This window comes from Mastigoproctus giganteus, chromosome 5 (genome assembly GCF_048544385.1).
Source record: "Mastigoproctus giganteus isolate SK-2022 chromosome 5, ASM4854438v1, whole genome shotgun sequence".
Taxonomy (NCBI): Eukaryota; Metazoa; Arthropoda; class Arachnida; order Uropygi; family Thelyphonidae; genus Mastigoproctus; species Mastigoproctus giganteus.
The window spans coordinates 172,874,155-172,894,837 of record NC_143579.1 but is presented as its reverse complement, the minus strand read 5'-3'; the positions used below and the strand labels follow the sequence as shown (position 1 = coordinate 172,894,837).

Genomic DNA, 20,683 nt, shown 5'->3' with positions numbered 1-20,683 from the left:
TCCCTCTCCATTCTGTATGACACAGGAGGTAAGTAGGTGTGGTGTGTAAACACATGTGTGCTCAGAGTTCAGGTCTTGGTACTACAAGCATGGATGGCTCACAAGCTAGGAATGGTTTTGCAAATTCCTTAGTATGGTGACTAGCTTGCCCACAGTGAACTGATTCACACAGTACTAGATGTGAACTTTATCTTGTATCAATTATACCTTTGATGTATTGTAGGTTCGTGGGTTCATATGCACCGTGTATAGAAAGAAAAAAATGCAGAATAATTCAGGGAGGAAGTCCAACTCCCTCTACCTGAGCATTTACAGTGATAAAGAGATGTCAGTGTTTTGTATGTTGAGAAAGCAGAAAAACTTAAAATGGTTTATCTGCCACATACCAGACAATGGTGATGTCATCACAAAAATGGACTACAGCTTAATCATGTATGTGAAGGCAACTAGAGCAGCTGAACTGGAGGTCCACAATGCAAATTTTGCCAAAAGGTGGTATGGGGGCTGTCCATGCTAAGACCCTTTAGGAAATAGAAATAACTTGGTAACAGAAATGCAACTGGCCTACGTATTGTCTAAATGATGGTATGTTAAACCAATTTTTAGATCTCTTATGAGGAGGATGCTGGAAAACATCAAAGCCTGCTGCAAGTCTCAATGTTGTGTGGAAGCTTGTTTTGGTCTGCCAAGAAGTCTTTGGAGTCTGAACTGTTTCTACATTGGTTGTTATGGTGTTGAATATTACCGTGAGCAGCCATTCTATCAGCAACACTGTGCCATTTACCACTGACAATGGTGCAAGTTGCAACACTACCTTTATAACATAGCTGGCAACCTTTGAATTTTGAAAAGTAGAAGATTTATCAATTTTTCTAATTAAAAAACAAGATTTTTTTTTTTTTTTGACAGACTTTGATCATGAAATTTAATTTCACTGACAAGATACACATTTTATATTAAGATATAGCTACAGGATTTTTTTACTATTAGTAAGCACTGAAAAAGTGCCCACCCTGGGTGTGCCAAGCACATTCTCACCAGATGAGAGCCCCTGGTGTATACTTGCATGTACACCAATGCTAGAAGTATAATAAATAAATTTGAAATGCTGATCAAGGCATCAAAGGCAGATATTGTTGGGATATCAGAGACGTGGTGTCACACATATATAAGGAATGCAGAATTGTAATTTGGGAAGTACAATGTGTACAGAAAGGATAGGAAGGGAGGTGGGGTTATGCTATTAGTTAAGAAACACAAAATCTAAGGAAGGCCTCATTTTAGGAAAAATGTAGAGCTGCTGGAACGAGTACAGAGAAGGGCAACGGGATTGGTGAATGGAAAAAAAGAGTTGCTCTTATGAAGAAAAGCTTAAATTTTGCAAATTACAGTGTCTGGAGACTAGGCACATGCAAGGTGATCTGACTGAGGTGTATAAGGCCTTGAATGGTTTGAGAAAGCTCAATGCTGATGGGATTCTTCCTCTTGCCTGAGGGAACAAAAATTCAAATGAGGAAACAGTTGTAGAACAGATGTGTGGAAATTTGCCTTTAGCCAGCAGGTGGTTGATTGCTGAAACAAACCTCCACCTGTCATTGTAGAAGTTGACAGCTTAAATAAATTCAAGACACAATCAGACAAACATTTGGAGAGAATGGATGGGTGAAATGGGAAGGCTTTTTTTTTTTCTCTTCTTTTTTTTTGGCCGATGCTGTAGTAGTGGCATGTGATGCAAGAAAGCAAATGTAGAGCTTATGCAGCATCAGCCAAAAAAAAAAAAAAAAAAAATTCCACCATTCCCTCCAAATGCCTGTCCAGTTCCTCCTTAAATTTATTCAACCTATCAACTACCACAACGACAGATGGAAGTTTGTTCCAGCAATTAACCACCCGCTGGCTAAAGGCAAATTTCTACACATCTATTCTACATCTGTCCTTTCGTAATTTGAATTTATGCCCCCTTAGGTTCGTAATCTGAACAAGTGGAAGGATCCCATCAGAATTCAGGGTGCTGAACCCATTCAAGGCCTTATACACCTCAATCAGATCACTGCGCATGTGCCTAGTCTCCAGCCACTGCAATTTGCAGAACTTAAGCTTCCCTTGATAAGAGGATCCCTTCATTCCCCTCACCACTCTTGTTGCCCTTCTCTGTACACGCTCAAGTAAATCTGCATCCTTCCTAAAATGAGGCCTCCAGACCTGTATGCAGTACTCAAGGCGTGGCCTGGCCATTGCCTTATACAGAGGGATAATCACCTCCTTTTCCCTGCTAGCAAAATTCCTATATATCATTGACAAAACCCCATGACCTGCCCTGGCAGCCTGTCTGCATTGCTCAGAAAACTTCATATCTGCCTGCACAATTACTCCCAGGTCTTTTTCATTTTCTACCACCTTAAGTGTAGTACCACACAGTTGGTACGTTTCTCTGGGGTTACTTCTACCCATATGCAGTACTTTGCATTTGTCAAGGTTAAACTTCAGTTGCCACTTCTTAGCCCATCTGCCCAAATTATCTAGATCCTGTTGCAGTAGCACACTGCCATTACTGTCATTAACAACCCTGCCAACCTTTGTATCATCTGCAAACTTAGACATTAAGCCTGATATACCTTCATCAATATCATTGTTAAATATACAAAACAACAGTGGACCTAACACCGAACCCTGTGGGACTCCACTAATAACATTAGTCCAAGAAGAGCAGCACCCATTGATTACCACCCTCTGTCTTCTTGCACTTAACCATCCTTTTATCCATTGTAGCAACTTACCCTTAATACCATTCTGCTCCAATTTGTACAATAGTCTTCCATGCGCAACAGTGTCAAAAGCTTTCCTGAAATCCAAATATATGATATCAAAATTATTTTTTGCATCCAGTTCCTTTGTAACCACATCATAATCTCCTATCAAATTTGTCAGAGAAGACTTTCCCTTAACAAACCCATGCTGTGTCTGAATTATTGCTGCAGTCCTGTCTAGATGATCCTGCAATGCATCTTTAACCAGCGACTCCATTATTTTAGACACGAGTAATTACAGACCAATTAGTTTAACTCCCAGAACAGAAGTTAAACTAACTGGTCTGTAATTACTCGTGTCACCCTTCGATCCCCCTTTGTGAATTGGGGATACATTTGCACATCTCCAGTCCGTGGGAACCTCCCCTGAGTCCAAGGATGCTCTCATAATTATGGCTAACGGTTTGCTTAGTTGCTTTGCCACCTCCTTTAATATAACTGGATAGATCCCATTCACCCCAGGTGCTTTTCTTACGTTTAACTTCAACAATTTCTCTTCCACTTTGCTCTCAGTTATTACAAAATCATTAAGTATCCTGCTACAATTTGATAACCTTCTGCCATTTTCAAACCTTAATAATTCCTCACGTGTGAATGTAAATGCAAAATACTCATTCAGTTTGTTTGCTATCTGAGCAGGATCATCAACATCGATGTTGAACCATCAATGTGAAGTGGACCAATCAGATTCATCCCCTTCCTTTTAGAGTTTATATAAGTAAAGAAATCCTTGCTGTTTTTCTTAGCATCTTTTGCCAAGGATTTCTCATAATCTGCCTTTGCCTGCCGAATCGCCTTTGTGACCTGATTACACATTAACTTATATCTGCCATAGGCTTCTGAGTCGCTTGATAATTTATATGCATCCCATGCATTTTTCTTCTCTATTACGAGTCTCGTTAGTTCATTACATAACCATTTAGGCCTAAACCTTGAACAGTATTTCTTAATAGGTATGAAACTTTTAGTAGCTTCCACGATTAATTCCTTGAATGCTTCCCACTTAGAATTTACTGTTGATGACACCGTCTGTTGATCCCACTGTACAGAATTTAAAAACTGTCGGAGACCACTGTACTCGCCTTTACGGAAGCAAAAACCCTTTCCTTTACCCCTGATGGTAATTAAATCTTTAAGTAAATCCCACGTCATTACACTGTGATCACTGCCACCTAGTGGTTCTTTTATCTGCAAATTCCTAATACATGAATGATCACTGCTGATAACCAGATCAAGAGTATTACTTTCTCTGGTTGCCTCTCGAACATGCTGCTGCAGAAAACAATCATCCAATAAATCCACAAAAGTCTGACTAGTGTGTGAGTGCCCAACCCACAAGTTCCAGTCAATATCTGGGAAGTTAAAATCCCCCATTATAAGACATTCCGATTTACTAGCCCACTCTATTTCTCTGTACAATTGTTCATTGTACTCATTCAAGTCATTAGGCCTATAACACACTCCTACTCTTATTTTTGCTTTCGCAGTGCTTATGTCACACCAAACTGACTCAACATTGCACTGTTCATCTATATCAACTGGATGCACTTCTTTTGATTTTATGTTTTTCTTTATTAATAGCATAACACCTCCTCCCTTCCTATCCTGTCTATCCTTTCTGTACACATTGTACTCCCCAAATTCCAGTTCGGCATTCCTTATATCTGTGTGACACCACGTCTCCGATGTCCCAACAATATCCGCCTTTGATGTCTTGACCAACACTTCAAATTCATCAAATTTATTTACTATACTTCTAGCATTGGTATACATGCACCTATTCTTATTCTTAGTTACTCTAACACATCCCATATACCCACCTGTTTCACGATCTAGTGTCTGCTTTTCTATCATCACAAATGTTAGGACTTCCCTGGCATGCAGATCAGGTAAGGAATGTAACGAGTTGCCTGATTAACAGAATCAGGATTATAAATTTCTTTAGAAATTAAGCAATTTTTAGGCCAGTGTTAAAAATGTTGGACAATGGCTTGAATCAGCTCCAGGTATTTTCCTGCCTAAGGCACACCTGAATTTTGGCACACCATTAAGACACTGCTAGAATTCCTCTTTAGAGTTTTTCTCAATTTCCAGAAAATCTGAGTACCAAGTAGAGCCTAATCTAATTAGGATATAAAATCCAGAGGTTGTTCTAAGGAAAATATGTTTGAATTTAACATAATTAATATGGAGAAACTTAGAAAATGTAAAATGACAAGAAAATCAAGGAATATTTTTGTATATTTATATTCATTTTTATACTTTTTATATTTTGGCAACTCAAAAAATTTTTCTGCTTAAGGCCAGTGTCTAACTGGCCCACCCCATGAGTGGGACTTCAGTTTTTTGGATTGCAAAGTTTTCATACAAGATAGCAATATGGAAACTTCATTGAGGTAGCTAGACGTTTGAGTGGTTTTAATAAATTAAATAATGGAGATATCTTTTTTTTATTTTGTATACATGGCACAAATTAGGGGACATGTACTCGAATTAAAGAAAAGTAGTTAATAAATAAAATTAAGAAAATTCTCTTTTAGTCAAAGTGTTATTAATTACTGGAATACATTACCACCCACTCTTAGAACTGGAAACCTTATGTAATTTGAATAAAGTGTTAGAGACATGATTGAAACCAGGTGTTTTCTTTCTTTTTTTTAAGGTGCTAAATAAGCCTGACTTATTCAGCATCAACCTTATATTAATTTGCTTTTACTAATAGTAAAATTACAAACCATTTTCTTTGAAATTCTACTATAGAGAGGGGTCAGAGTTCCCTACAGAGTCCTGATAATATTTTAAACAGAAGTTCTAAAATAATTTCATACCTTAATATAATCAGCATGACCTGGACAATCCGTATGGCCATAGTGACGATTTTCTGTGCTATAACTAATATTAGTTGAATTAATTGTTATGCCTCTTTTCTTTTCTTCAGGAGCATTGTCAATTTCTTCATATTTTTTAAATACAGCTAGCTTTTTTTTTGAAAGCACTAGAAATATTAAAATAATAAATAAATAAATCTCATAATTTTCTTACAGGAAAACTAAAAGGTTAAAATCATCTATTAAAATGAAGTTCTAACAAAAAAAAAAAAAAAAAAAGAAAACAACAACAAAAAAGTGCATCCTAATGCACTTTTTGTTGTTTTTTTTTTATTTTCATAACTTATCACAACATGTTCATTTTGATATCTTGTAAGAATTTTTTCCCCCGTCCATTCTTTCAATAAGCAGAATGGTTTCACATAATTAATGCAATAATAACAAGAGATACCCCAAACTGTGCATAGAGATCAGAACTATTGTGTATTATCTAATAAAAATAATTTACCTCTGAATACTTAGGCAATATGCAACAACCTTCAAAAACCTGGAAATTTCAAAAATCCAGCAGTGCTGGATCGAGGATGCCAGATTTATGAGGTTCTACTGTAATTATCTTGTTATCAATTAATTGACTAACTAAAAATGCATAAAAGTGGTTGTTTTCACTTCACTGCATATACCTCCCAACATAATATTCACTCCATGTTTTATAATAGTCCTTATAATAAACAGCATATAAAATGCAACATTTATTTCAGGCTCTGTAATTTAATAAATTAAATAGATCAGAGTATACTGTAAACACTTCCATAATGCAATTTTAATTATTTCTTCCTGTATTTTAATAATAAGTGAAATATAAATGTATTTAATGTTTCTCCTGATTAATATAATAAGCAAATAGTAATGATCCACAAGTTATACATTTAATAAACTGATAATTAAAAATAACAAACAAAACACAATGACCTTCGTGCATGAGCTGACAACATTATGTAGAATTTTAGTATGTTCTAAACCATCTTTACAAATGAGGTCCTAGCAAAGACCGAAAATATATTATGCCTATCGTTAAATGTATTGTAACGATCATATTTACCTTTATTCTGGATCTATTGTAATTCATTCTCACAAAATCTAAGTTAAATACAGGAAAACTTCACATTTTAGAAATTTCGAATGATGGCATTCTTACAGACAACAGTCTAAAGATGGAAGACATGGAAATAAAATGTTTATTTAATGAGTCTTCTCTCAAGTAAGATGTATGTTATCAAGGTCATTATAAAAACACAATAAAGCTTTTAAGATAAAGAAGGCAAAGGAAATGTAAATTAAAAGAAAGTAAAAGTAAATTAAAAGAAGGAAGGTAAAGGTAAATTTAAAAATAAACATCAAAAGTTCTTAATGTTAACTTTTCTCTTTCAACAGAATATAGAATTCAGTTATTCAAAAAATATTCATTTCAACGGCTATAAAAATTAGCTTAGCAAGTGACCACTGGTAAATCTTAGGCTTTACCAGTTTGTTTTGGTTAGTAACATGGAATAAATTAAATGTTTAGATACCAAATTTACTTTGAAATGCAGTGTGACACTGAAGTTTTTCTCAGGACAGAGAGAGAGAGAGAGAGAGAGAGAGAGAGAGAGAGGATATCTGTTTATATTTCTAAAAGAGTTGTTTAATAATTACCGAAACTCAACATAAAACATGTCATGTGTCTTTTCAGAGGATACCATGGCTCCTAAATCTGTGTGTATTTTAGGGTAACTGAAATTTGCCAAACAAGGCAATGTCTTGATTTCAGAAATACCTTTTCTTCTATAATAGAGGTTAAAAGGGACACAGAAGGGAAAAGAAGATAGCTTAATTTATTGCATCACTATTTATATCTAATTAATTTATCCAGAAAATTTTTGATTTTCAGAAATTACACAATTTCAATCCTGCTCATTTGTTATATTGCCCATTCATTCCTCAATCAACACATGGCAGACAACAATATTCAGTGTTTCGGCTATGATATATGGTATATGGATAACCTAAGTGATATGTATGAGGGAAGAAAAAAAAAAAAAAAAAAAAAGGAAATAACTGCCAAAATTGTATTAGTTTGATTTTAATGAAATTTGGGATTGCTTGACAAATCTTCCATAACGAGTGAAATATAAAATATTCATTAGATAGTATGAATCAGAGCTGTAGTACTCAATACGTTCTACATTGATAATAATATTTGTAAAATAATAAGAGGAGTTTACCTCAATACAGTACGTAGAACACTTCCGTATGATACCCTCCAGAAATTAAAACGGAAAAAACAAAAAAAAAAAAAACCGAAAACCTACCGGTACATTAGAGTAAAATTAAATAATTAAAAAACCAATTTAACAAAATTCAAATCAATTTAAAACAATTAAAAATCAAATTAACGCAATTAAAAGAATTAATTATTTATATTATTTAATATAAAGAATTAGATTTAATATTTGGAGTAAAATATAAATAATTATTTAATTATTTATATTTTACTCTAATGTACTGGTAAGTTGTCGATTTTTTCGTTTTTTCCGTTTTAATTTCTGGAGGGTATCATATGGAAGTGTTCTACGTACTATATTGAGGTAAACTCCTCTTATTATTTTACAAATATTATTATCAATGTAGAATGCATTGAATATTACAGCTCTGATTCATACCATCTAATTCATTTTTTAAACTCTTATTGACTATTTCATTCACTTCCTGTCTCTCCAGTAGTAAACGATCCATACATACAATTATGGGAGATTTTTTGAATGGCTTGGTGCAAAATTACATTAAATCTACACTAAGATACTCGGCCCAAAGTTACCATATTTCTTTTCTAAAATAGGAAGGAAAATCATTTTGAATATTTTCGTTAGATTCTTTTAAATTGCATTAATTTGATTTTTAATTGTTTTAAATTGTGTTAAATTGGTTTCTTAATTATTTATATTTTACTCTAATGTACCGGTAAGTTGTCGATTTTTTCGTTTTTTCCGTTTTAATTTCTGGAGGGTATCATACGGAAGTGTTCTATGTACTATATTGAGGTAAACTCCTCTTATTATTTTACAAACATAAAATATTCATGAAAATTCATGTGCTGAGAGTCGAGTTATTACAAGTGGATGGACTGACAAACGTGGTAAAAGAAAAGTTTTACACATACAGTAGAGTGTTGAAAATACAAATGTCAATAATCCAAACAAGTCTGCATTTATTTTTTTTATGATGGTGCCATAAAATAATTACAGTAAGAGCCAGTTATTGTGATCACATTTATGAATTGAATTTTGATTCTTTTAAACGGCAACTGCAATAAGCAAAAATTGGAGGAATATTATCCTCAAGCTATAAAAAATAAAAAGATATCACAAATTTATACTTTTATTTTATCTTACCAATTAACAAAATTAAATATGTGAAAATTGGTAGGATATTATCTTCAGGTCAGTAATATAAAAATAAATTTATGCTTACATACATAGCTTAATTAATATACATACAGTACTAGCTAAACATAACACTTTGTAAACTGTTATTCAACTCACTTTGTAATCTATTTCTGTTCATTGACATTTTTTTTGGGTTGTAAAATCTAAAACAGGAAAAAGATAAGCATAAATCAATAACAAAGGAGACAGCATGCAGAAATTGTAACTAACACGATACAAGCAAGTGAGATTCGGAGTAAAAAGTTTACGAAGTTTAGATATAGGAATGAAGAGATTCTGAACATTTACAGACTTTCATTTTACCATACTGTAGTTATGGTCTTCATCTGTCTTTTAAAAGGTAGCAGAAATTTTTAACAAACAAATCGAAGATTGAGATTTTAAACAGATTTTCAAAAGAGAGAAAGAGGAACTTTGTCAGCAAAATTTTACAAGGTTGGAAAGACAAACTTAACAGAAATTAAAAACAACAAGGAAAAAATTTTAAGGTGTGCACTGAAACTTGATTCAGAATGGTGTAAAAAAAAGAAAGAAAAAAAATATGAGAACAACTAATGACTCATCCCACAAAGATGCTGTTTGTTGTAGTTGGGTTCTGGAAGCATCAGCAACTAAGTCCATATTCCTCTATGTATATTGTGTGTTCTCAGGCCGATTTTCTGCTTTGCTGGATGAAAAACCCAAGTTTCCTAGAGAAAAAGCCATGCTGCCTTCGCCTCAGACTGACTAACTCAACCACGCTGAGAAAAAGCCACATAAAAATTCCTCACATCGACAGGACTCAAACTCTTTTCCACCAGGTGTGGGGGAGTACGGCAGTCCTACCAACTATGCTACTCACAAGGGAAAAGACGTCGTTTATTTGAAATGAAGTTTAGGAGAACCCATAGCTGGACCTTTATTGTGTGAAAATGCAATGGATTTTAACAAAAAATAAGGCGGACTCTTAGATTTTAAAGCCAGTACAGGCTGGCTAAAAAAACTTTAAAATGTATGGCACAGCATTAGAGAACTTCACATTGAAGAGGAAATTTTAACTTATGATTTTGCTGCAGCAGAGTCATTTAAAAAACGTTTATTGATCTTATGGAAAGTGAAGGATATACGAAAGATGACATATACAACACTGACTGGTGTAGACTGAAAGTCACTGCCTCCAAAATCTCTTGCATCTTGCCATGAAACAGCTGCTCCTGGGTTAATTATTATTATTAGCCATATGGTGCAAGGAAGCCTGAGGCTTATGCTGCACCAGCCAAAAATAATTCAAGTTACCCAGAGAGAGAAGTAGAAAGGAATCACCAAGAAAGAGAAGAATGATTATATCCAGCTCAGGACCCTGGGTGTGCCAAACTCATACTCACTAGATGTGAGTCCCTGGGGTAAGAGCAAGTCACAGCTATATTTTGCACTAGTTGTCAATGGTACCCATGCTTTGTCATTGATTTTTCCATGAAAATCTAAGAAACCCCATTGTTTTAAAATGTCTCCTGCCTCCCTATGGCCCTTGTGAGTAGCATGGTTGGTAGATTCGCCGTCCTCCCGATAACGGGTGGGAAGAACTGGGTTCAAGTCCCATCAATGAAAGAGGGCACTTTTAACAACGTAGCTGAGTTAGTCAGTCTCAGGCAGGGGCGTATTCAAGGGTGGGCAGAGGGGGCATATGCCTCACCCTCAACCAAAAATTTGAAATTAAAGAAAGAATGCAGGAGGATTAAAAAAAAAAAAAAAAAAAAATCAAAACTTGGACGTCATACCCCCTTACGATGATACCTGGATATGCCACTGGTTTCGGGCAAGGGTAGCATGTTTTTTTTCTCCCGGAAAACCAAGTTTTTGATCCAGCAAACAGAAAATAGACCACAGAACACACAATTAGACAGTATATACGGAGCAATATGGCCTTTGTTGCTAATGCCCTAAAACCCAATAACAACAACAATAGTCTCCCTGTGAATTATAAAAAGAGTAAAAAATGCATGAATGAACTCAGAAGTGTTTACCAATTGGGTTACCAACAATTTTATTCCAAATGTCAAAAAGTACCATAAATAAGAAGGCAAATCATGGGCAAGGTCTGGACAGTGCGCCATCACACCCTTCAGCGGAAACATTAAACAAATATACGATGGATTTGAGGTCACGTTTCTTCCACCATACATTACCGCACTCCTCCAAACCGATGGATCAGGGAGTCACTGAAAAGTTGAAGATAATCTACAAAACAGAAGTCTTGCATCATTTACTTTTAGCAGAAAACAATGAAGAAAGCATGATAGTTTTTCAAAAAAGCTCAGTCTTGAGAGCTACTACGTGTTAGCTGAGGCATGCGAATCACTCACTGCATAGAATTTAAAAAATGCTTAGAAAAAACTGGCCTATTGCAGAAGAAACTGAAGGAGATGAACAGAATTGAACTGAAGATGAGGGATAATGAATGAGATGATAAACTTGTTTCAGTCAATCCCTGGGTGTGAAGACTGCAATGAAAGTGATGCAAGGGTGTGCTGGAAAATAATATTGATGCTACAAGGTTTCTTGTTTTAAATGAAAACAAAATTGTGAATGTGAAAGAAACTGGAGCTTCTGAAAATATGGACGAAGGATAAAATGACATGAACACTTGGTCTATGAATGCTGAATCACTCGCTGCACTAGAGACTGTGATGGCTTGGTACGAGTTGTTGTAGTAGGGTTTAAGGACTAAGGCCATATTGCTCTGTGTATACTGTCTGTAAATTGCATGTTCTCTGGTTGATTTTCTGTGTGCTGGATGAAAAACCTGCATTTCATGGAGATAAACCATACTACCCTTGCCCGAAAATGACTAACTCACCCACATTGTGAAAAAGCCCATGAAAATTTCTCACATCATCAACGGGACTTGAACTCAGGTCTTTGCCACCCAGTGTGGGGAGGACAATGATCCTACCAACTGTGCTACACACAATGGCTAGGTACGAGCAACAAACTGAATACTGTCCAATTCAACTACTCTTGCTGAAAACAGTGAGAGACCTGACAGCAAAGAAACTAAGTTTGAAAATGGTGCAGCAAAAAATAAGTAATTATTTTCATTAAAGGCCTATACATATGTGTTATTGTGACTGAAAATTCCAGTTGTTTTGTTACCTATGAATAAAAATAAGTATAACTTAGTGTTTTTATTTCTCAACTTTCTAAACCTTTTTTCCAGTTTCCAGAACAGTATTTTTGATAAGTTTGAATTACCTCCGGTCCTAATTAGTTTGGATTATCAACACTCTATTGTACATGTTAACACACTTAAAAAAAAGAAAGCCCACCCCTCAGTATTCTAGAATTTCAGGGATATATTTCAAAGCAGTAGCTAAAATAACAAAATTCACAGGCTTTTTTGTGTTCAATTTGGAAAGTTTTATTCCCAGTGAAGATTGAGTTTTCAACCTTAAAGCTTGGGCTTATGATCAACTTAAAGACATTATTAAACTTAAAATTAACCGTATAGTTGCCATATCAAAAAAAACCACAAAAGTAATTGAAAATTTTTGGACAGAAGGAAAGAAATAATTTAAAATGGCATACTTTATAATTACAGTCAAACTTGGCTATAATGAGCATGGAAATAACGAGATCACAGCCGCAATGAGCAAAAAGCCATAATGATTTTAATTTACACGTATTCCCACACAATCACTCACTGTTATAACAAGCATACTACACGAATATACCGTACAAATTTTGGTAACTATGCAAACATTTTTAACTGCTCAGGTGTTCGATAAAACCAAATTCTTGGAATAGACAAAAATGAAAAGGCCAAATTAGCCTCTACAACTTTTATGACCACCCGCATAGGATTAGCAGCCGGTTTATGCCTTGTCCTTCCTGGGACAAGGGCTATACAATAGTGCACTGGCATTCCGCTTGTCACATTACCCTATTTACAGATACGATAAAGTTATTTTGGAAACGGGATTTAAGAACTTTGTATGCATTTTGGGACTTCTAAGAATTTTGTATGCAATATCTGCAAAAAGGCCTCTAAGGTTGGGGTTATACATACCACAAGTTTAGACAAATACACCAACCATTTAAATAAACTGATTTAATGAAAAAATAATACTGGATAGTATACTAAAATGATACAATAAAAACTGTAAAATAATAATTTACAAAAACTGATTTACTTTACAGCAAAATAAAATTGAATTTACGAATTTAAAATGCATTAAAAATTGTAAATTTAAAAGTGATAAAACACCATTGAAGCTTTCGGGGGCATCCGCCTACTTTCTCAATGATAATGAAGTTCAAGCAACACAACCTTAAATATCAGGCTCATGGCACACGTGTCTGACCAGGCACATGTTCAACACTCCCTTCACGTGTGCTGGAACCGGAAATGGTCTGGGAGCATGGCAAATTAAAACGTTTATCTCTGGCAAGGACCGCAGCCTCCAAAAGGGGAGGGGGGGGGTGGAGCCGAACTCCCCTATCTCTATTCATCATACTATTGTTACCAGATGACCCAATCCACGAACTCTCCAGCCACTTGCGGTCCCAGAATCTATGTGCCCGGTCAAGGATGACAGCATTCTCAGGGGATACCTGATGTTGTTTCTCCCAATAGTGCTCAGCTATGGCGGACTTATTGAGTTCTGCGGTCTGTATAGCTCTCGTATGCCAGACGGTCCTTAAGTCGTCGTCCTGTCTCCCCCACGTACCATTACCCACAATCCGGGCATTTGATCTCATATATGACCCCACTACTAGAATGCCTAGTAATAGGGTCTGTGACACCACTGTGTGTAATCTCCGACCCGGGAGCTGCACACTGTGTCTGAAAGTCGCGAAGCATCCTCGCAATGTGATCTGACAAGCCCAGATAGTAGGGAATATAAACTGTGGTAAGCGGTGCAGGCAGAACTACCTGATTATGCTCCATTTCTCTATTATATTTATCAATTATCCTCTGGGGTAACCACATTTCATAAGATCCGTCATAAACTGCCTAATTTCTTTCTCTCCCTCCTCAGAGGTACTACAATGTGTCTTCACCCTACCCATACGTGCCCTAGCCACACTATTTTTATGTTGGGCAGTCTGAGCCAACTTATAATGCGTGTACTGGCCCCTACACATTGATTTCCTATAGACCTTGGTTCTAAGCCTGGAGCCTTCCCTGTACACCATTATATCCAGAAATGGTAGGGTGCCGTCTACTTCTACCTCTGAGGTAAATTGTATGAAAGGAGAGAGAAACCATTGAGAAAACTAACCACATCTTCCTCTCTCCCCTTTTTTTACTATAGTGAACGTGTCATCCACATATTGTTTCCACTTACACATAGGGAACTCCAACCTCGCCAAAAATTCTATTTCTCTAATTCTCTAATTAGAGAATTAGAGAAATAGAATTCTCTAATTCTATAGAGAAATAGAAAAAAAAAATCTCTAATTCTTCCATAGCTAAGTTTGCGACAATAGCGCTGATTGGAGAACCCATAGCTGTGCCGTGAACCTGCTTATACATCACTCCTTGAAATACCAAGATAGTACTTGAAAGACATAATTCAACACCACAGCATATAGCTTCCATATTTAGGTGAGATCTAGCACTTAAGGTATTATCCTTCTGTAAGGCCAACTCGACACATTCTACCCCATGCGCTATGGGGATACAAGTCCTCCCCTATATTTTGACACTTTACAAAATTCATGAACTCCACACTATCTTTAATGATCAACGTAGACCGACCCACTACCGGGGCAGTCAGCTGCACCAGAAATTTAGATACAGCATAAGTAGGGCTACCAATAGAGGAAACTATGGGTCATAGCGGAACATTTATTTTGTGCATCTTGGGCAACCCATAAAATCTGGGCAGCTGACACCTTATTGCATGCATGGACCAGTATTTCTCCTTTGAAATCTTCTCCGTTTTCAACCAGGATAGTAACATCTTATTCACACTGTTCTAAGCCAGCCAATGGGTTTCTATGAATAATCTTGTATGTATCACTATCACGTAATAAATCTAACACTTTCTTTTGGTAATCCTCCTTACTTAGTACAACAGTTGATCTTCCATTGTCTGCCGGTAAAATTACAATATCATCATCCCGTTTAAGTTCTTCTAACGCTTTCTTCTGTTTAAGGGTAAGATTTGAAGCAGCCATTTTTTCCTGGCTCAATATAGCAACGGTTTTAACATGAATCTGATTAGCAATGGATTCCGGTAATTTATTAATGGCCCTCTCAATACCCATGGTTGTTTCAGTTATTTCATAATACAATGAATGTGCTTATTGATGCAATAGTTAAGGATTATTGATAATACTTGCAGTTTTACTCCAATGGCATGATTAGTGTAGACTGTTTATTTAGCCATTAGAAATTGCTAAATAGCCAGAGCAAGTGATGTGCAGAGATTAAAGATGCTTTGTTAAAGAAGACTACTGGTGCTACTGGCTGCTGTCTATGCTTAACAGATTACTATGTGCTCTTGAATTTTATGTTGAAAATGTGATATTAAGAAGAGTTTTGATTTTCTTGGTGATCACCTTTTTAACGAAGTCACATAGCAGTAGGGTTGTGTTTTTTCACGATATCAGGTGATATTTATAGTATATTTAAACTACTTGAAGTAGTTTAAACTAAAATGAAGTAGTTTGGAAATTATAGACATGTTTATTTTTACAGTTGGAACATTCTTGGTTCTAATGGTCAGCTGATTGTTTGCCTATGCTACAGCATAGCATAAATACTTAACAGTTTATCTCTATAATTTAAAATTTATTCATTGGAGGCTAAGCCTGTACGAATTAATATGAAAATATTTTTAAGAAAATTCAAAAATCATTAATTGAAACAATTCGTCATTAGCTAGATATTGAGAGAGGAAGAGAGATAATAGTGCCACCTCACTGAAGATATGCCGACCGGGCTAGCCGAGTGGGTAAAGTACCTGCCCGGCAACCCAAAGGTCGCGGGTTCGATTCCCGCCTCGGGCTTGGATCAAAGTACTGCAAAAACCTTGGGAGGTGCAATATGGCCACAGAAGCCGATGCGCCAACAACTACCAAATCAAAAAAAAAAAAAAAAAAAAAAAACTGAAGATATAAAAAAAATTAAAGTGCAAAACTAATTGAATAATGCATATATTTATATATTTCATTTATCAATATAAAAAAGCTATAGGGCTGAATAAATTCTACGTTATAACGTTGTATAAAAAGAATAAGATTACCTCAATTTTTTTGCACAGAATGCTTCTAGTCAATCCTCTCCAAAAGTAAACGAACAAGACAAACGAATAAAATAATTTAATGAATTCTTTCACTTGCAGAGCCATGAATGATCCGATGCATACCGGAACTGAAAGCAAGAGCCCCAACTGATCCCAAAACACATTAAACCAACCCAATGAAAGTATGTGTACGAGAAGACGTTGTGTCAAAATAATTAAAACGGAAGAATTGACTATGGTAATAAATACTTTAAAAACATGACTATGAAATTTGGATGAGCACATTAAACAAAATTTTAAGATACTTGCTTTCTTTAAGCAGACTAAGCTTTTCGACTAATCATCTTGTTCACAGGTTGGAAATAATGCCCTGGAACAGAAGTTAAACTAACAGGTCTGTAATTACCTGTGTCACTCTTTGATCCCCTTTGTGAATTGGGGATGTATTTGCACATTTCCCGTTGTGGGGACTTCCCCCGAGTCCAATCATGCTCTCACAATTACGACTGGGGTTTTCTTACTCCTTTGCCACCTTCTTTAATATAACTGGATAAATCCCATCCACCCTAGGTGCCTTTCTTATGTTTAACTTCCACAATTTCTCCTCCACTTTGCTCTCACTCCACAGAATCATTTAGCTTTCTGTAGAGTTTAATAAGCTTCTGTGCTCTACTTCCCTACAGAATCCCTCATGTGTAAATGTATATGCAAAATACTCGTTCAGTCTGGCAGCTATCTGAGCAGGATAAAATTGGAAATTCAGACTAATTTGAAATTAGAGTCTGAATGTAGTGAATAGGCAACTTTTCTGATTTAAACAAGGGTATGGGTAGGAGATATATCTTAACAGATATATCCTCACCCATGCCCTTGTTCAAAAATCAGAAAAGTGAATGAACCATTAATGTGGAACATTTTTTTAATATTTTGGACTTTTATCATATCAGAGCAGCAAGAGTCCAAATTTCAGGCCTTTTCCAAAAAGAACTGGTAAAGCCTAGGATTTACCAGATTTTGGCAAGTATCTACTAGAATTATGTCAATGTAAATTTTAGTATTTCTCCAGTATGTATATCCAGTTTCATTGGCATCCTTCAGTATTTGCTTGGAGTTTTGGTTTTAGTTTCAGTCACTGTTTGTAGGAAATGAAGTAGTTTGGAAATTATTTTTTTAATAATAAAGCCTACTGTTTATAGATAATATTTTTTCTTATTATTATATAATCTTAAAATAAATAATATACAATCAAACTTGGCTACAACGAGCATCAAGGGACCAACCAAATACAAATCATATACAAATCAAAATACCTAAAAGAAAGAAACGCCAAGGATGTTTCACATAATACAAAACTACTCCACGTGCTCGGCACATACGCCACTTTTTTTATTTGTCTTTTTTTTTTTTTTTTTAATGTATCCATTAGGGAAATATAATGGATACATTTTTTTCATGATAAAATTTTAATATTGTGAATAAAAAATAACATGAAATATTTCTCATATCACAAATAACAAAAACTATCACACATTTCATAATATAAAAACAAATATTACATAAAAACCAAACTATTCTACAAAAGGTATACAAAAATCACAGATTACATGAAAAAAATTATTATACAAATATTCAAGAAAAATTTATTCTGAAAATTGCCATATAGAATTTACTTCTTTATTAACACATTTGTTGTCGATCTGCTTTGCTCAATAGCTGAGCGATGATTACAGAGGAATGATTTGACGTAATGATTGGAATCAAATTGAAACAACGGTTTTCCATTTAGATGTATAGTCATCATAATCTGCAACATGTTTAACTGTTACAATATTATTCATTATGCTGAAAGCTCGCCAGCTTCAGCATTGCTAATCGTAATGGTTTTAAAGATATTTTCTGGCTTTCTTAATTGAAAAGGGAATTTCACTCGATTTTAAAGATAAACTGTCTTCGACAAAATCTCTAAAATCATTCATTTTTATTTCATATTTTATCAGGAAACTTAAATTTCTTATTCGGTTTTCACCATCTTGCCACAGAGATGAAAGTTTGTTCATATTCTAAGATTCCGGGTAGCATAAGTTTAAAATTTCTTTCAATTCCTCATCGTCAATGGTATCATTATTTTAGTTATTTAATTTAAAATCACTCTGTTGCATTAATAACTTATCCTTTAAGGATAAAACAATGCATTTAATAACTTGTCACGAGGTAATTTTTTTGATTCCTTCAAATTCTTTCCACTTCAACTTATCTTCCTTCATGGATTAGGCGATCCACCTGTTCTGATATTGAAGAGGTCTGCCCATCTTTTCTTTGGTTTTCCTCTGTCTCTTTTTCCTTTTGCTCTATATGTATAAGCTAATTTAGGGAATCTATTATTTTCCATTCTTTCTACATGTTCTTTCCATCTTTTCTATATTCTATAATTTTGCCATTAATTGAGTAAATCTTTAATTCCTTTCTAATATTTATGTTTGGTATTTTATTTAATTTTGTACATCCTTTAACATATCTTAAAAATTCCATTTCTGCAGCTTGTATTCTATTAATGTCTTTGTTTCGGTATCCATGTTTCAGAACCATAAAGTAATGGTTTGCCATTACTTTGTAAAATTTCAATTGTGTTTCTTTCCTTGTTTTCTTAGCCAGAGAGTTCTTTTTATTGTTCCACATATATTTTGAAATTTTGCAATTTCTGGTTCATATCTTCTTCAATATCATATGTTATATCACATCCTAGATATTTAAAATGTTTTACTTGTGCTAATATTTTACTGTCTATAACTATTTTTGTTCTCACCGTATTTTTCCCTTTAAAAGCCATTGTTCTCGTTTTCATCATTGATATTTTAACTTTATATTCTTCTGTTATTTGGTTTAATTTAAATACAGCTCTTTGGAAATTATCTTCACTATCTTGAATAATTACTTGATCATCTGCAAATAACAGTGTATCAATCCTATTCTTTGTATTTAAATATATACCTGTATTAATTTCTTCTTTCCATTTACATATCATATCCTTGATATATATGTTAAACAGCGTTGGTGGCAAGCTACATCCTTGTCTAACTCCCTGATTTATTATACTTTCTTCTGTTAATTTATTATCTGTATCTATTACTATTTTTGTTTCTTGATATAAACTCTGTATTATTTTTGTAAGATGCTTTGGGTATCCTTTATTACTCAATATGTCCCATAGTTTTCGTCTGTTTACTAGATCAAATTTTTTCATAATCTATAAATGCTAAATGCGTTTCTAAATTAAACTCTTTTCATTTTTCTATTATTTGTTTTAATATAAATATATTATCTGTACATGATCTTTTTCTGAATCCTGCCTGTTCCTCTATTAATATTTCATCAGAGAATTTTAATTCTATTATTTAGCTATACATTTTATATACTGTATTCTTTGTATCATTTCTATTTCCTTTTTTAAATATTGAAATAATTTTTGCTATCTTCCATTCTTCTGGTATTTTATATTGTTCTCAACATTTATTAAATAAATTTAGTATCCTGTCTTTTAAAAAACTTCCTCCATACTTGATCAGTTCTGCATTTATACCATCCATTCCTACTGCTTTCCTATTTTTTGTAGCTTTCAATGCCATTTCCAATTCCTCCTTCGTTATCAGATCTATGTTACTAACTGGGTCTAAGTGTATCTCTTCTGTTTGATACGTTGGGTCTTTCCACAATTCTTCATAATGTTTTTTCCATTGTTCTTCCTTTGTTATATTTATTCTTGAAGTGTCTTTCTCTGTGCTATTCAAGTGTTTCATCATTTTATATGCCAAATTTTGTCCTCCATGAACATCATGTTCTATTGTGCTTATAAATCTATCCTATGACTCTGCTTTAGCCTTCCTTATTATATCTTTGGTTTTACTGTGTTCTTGTTTATATATTTCTTCATTCTCACTTGTCCTATTTTGTATATATTTAAGATTTGTACTGCTTTAGCTATTTCTTCATTCTATATCTTTACCCTCCCCCCCTCTTCTTATAATTTTTCCTGAATTGTCCTAGTGTCTCTTTTGCCATCTTTTGAATTATATTTCATATATTATTCCATTCTTCTTCTATTTGTTCTCTCTCCGATGTTTTACTTATTTCGTCTTTAATCCTTTTTTCATATAAATTTTGTATACTTTCTTCTTGAAGTAGATATACTTTATAACCCAACTCCTCCTTCCCCTGTTTAATAGTTTTCTCTTCTTCCATTTAGCCCATAACTCTATTTTTGAAGCCACTAAAAATGATCTGAATTAGTGACAAATGGGCCTGGAGTACTGGGGTCCATAGTTTAACAGATATTT

The 20,683-nt window shown here is 34.5% G+C and overlaps 1 protein-coding gene across 1 annotated transcript in view; it reads right to left on the bottom strand.

The window, feature by feature from the left end:
• Positions 1 to 20,683, bottom strand: part of mEFTu1 (mitochondrial translation elongation factor Tu 1) — a 167,394-nt gene that overhangs the window by 101,388 nt on the left and 45,323 nt on the right. Inside the window, exon 4 of the mRNA XM_090373527.1 lies at positions 5,636 to 5,802. Coding sequence (XP_090229653.1) covers positions 5,636 to 5,802 — 167 coding nt within the window. The remainder of the gene's footprint in view (positions 1 to 5,635; positions 5,803 to 20,683) is intronic.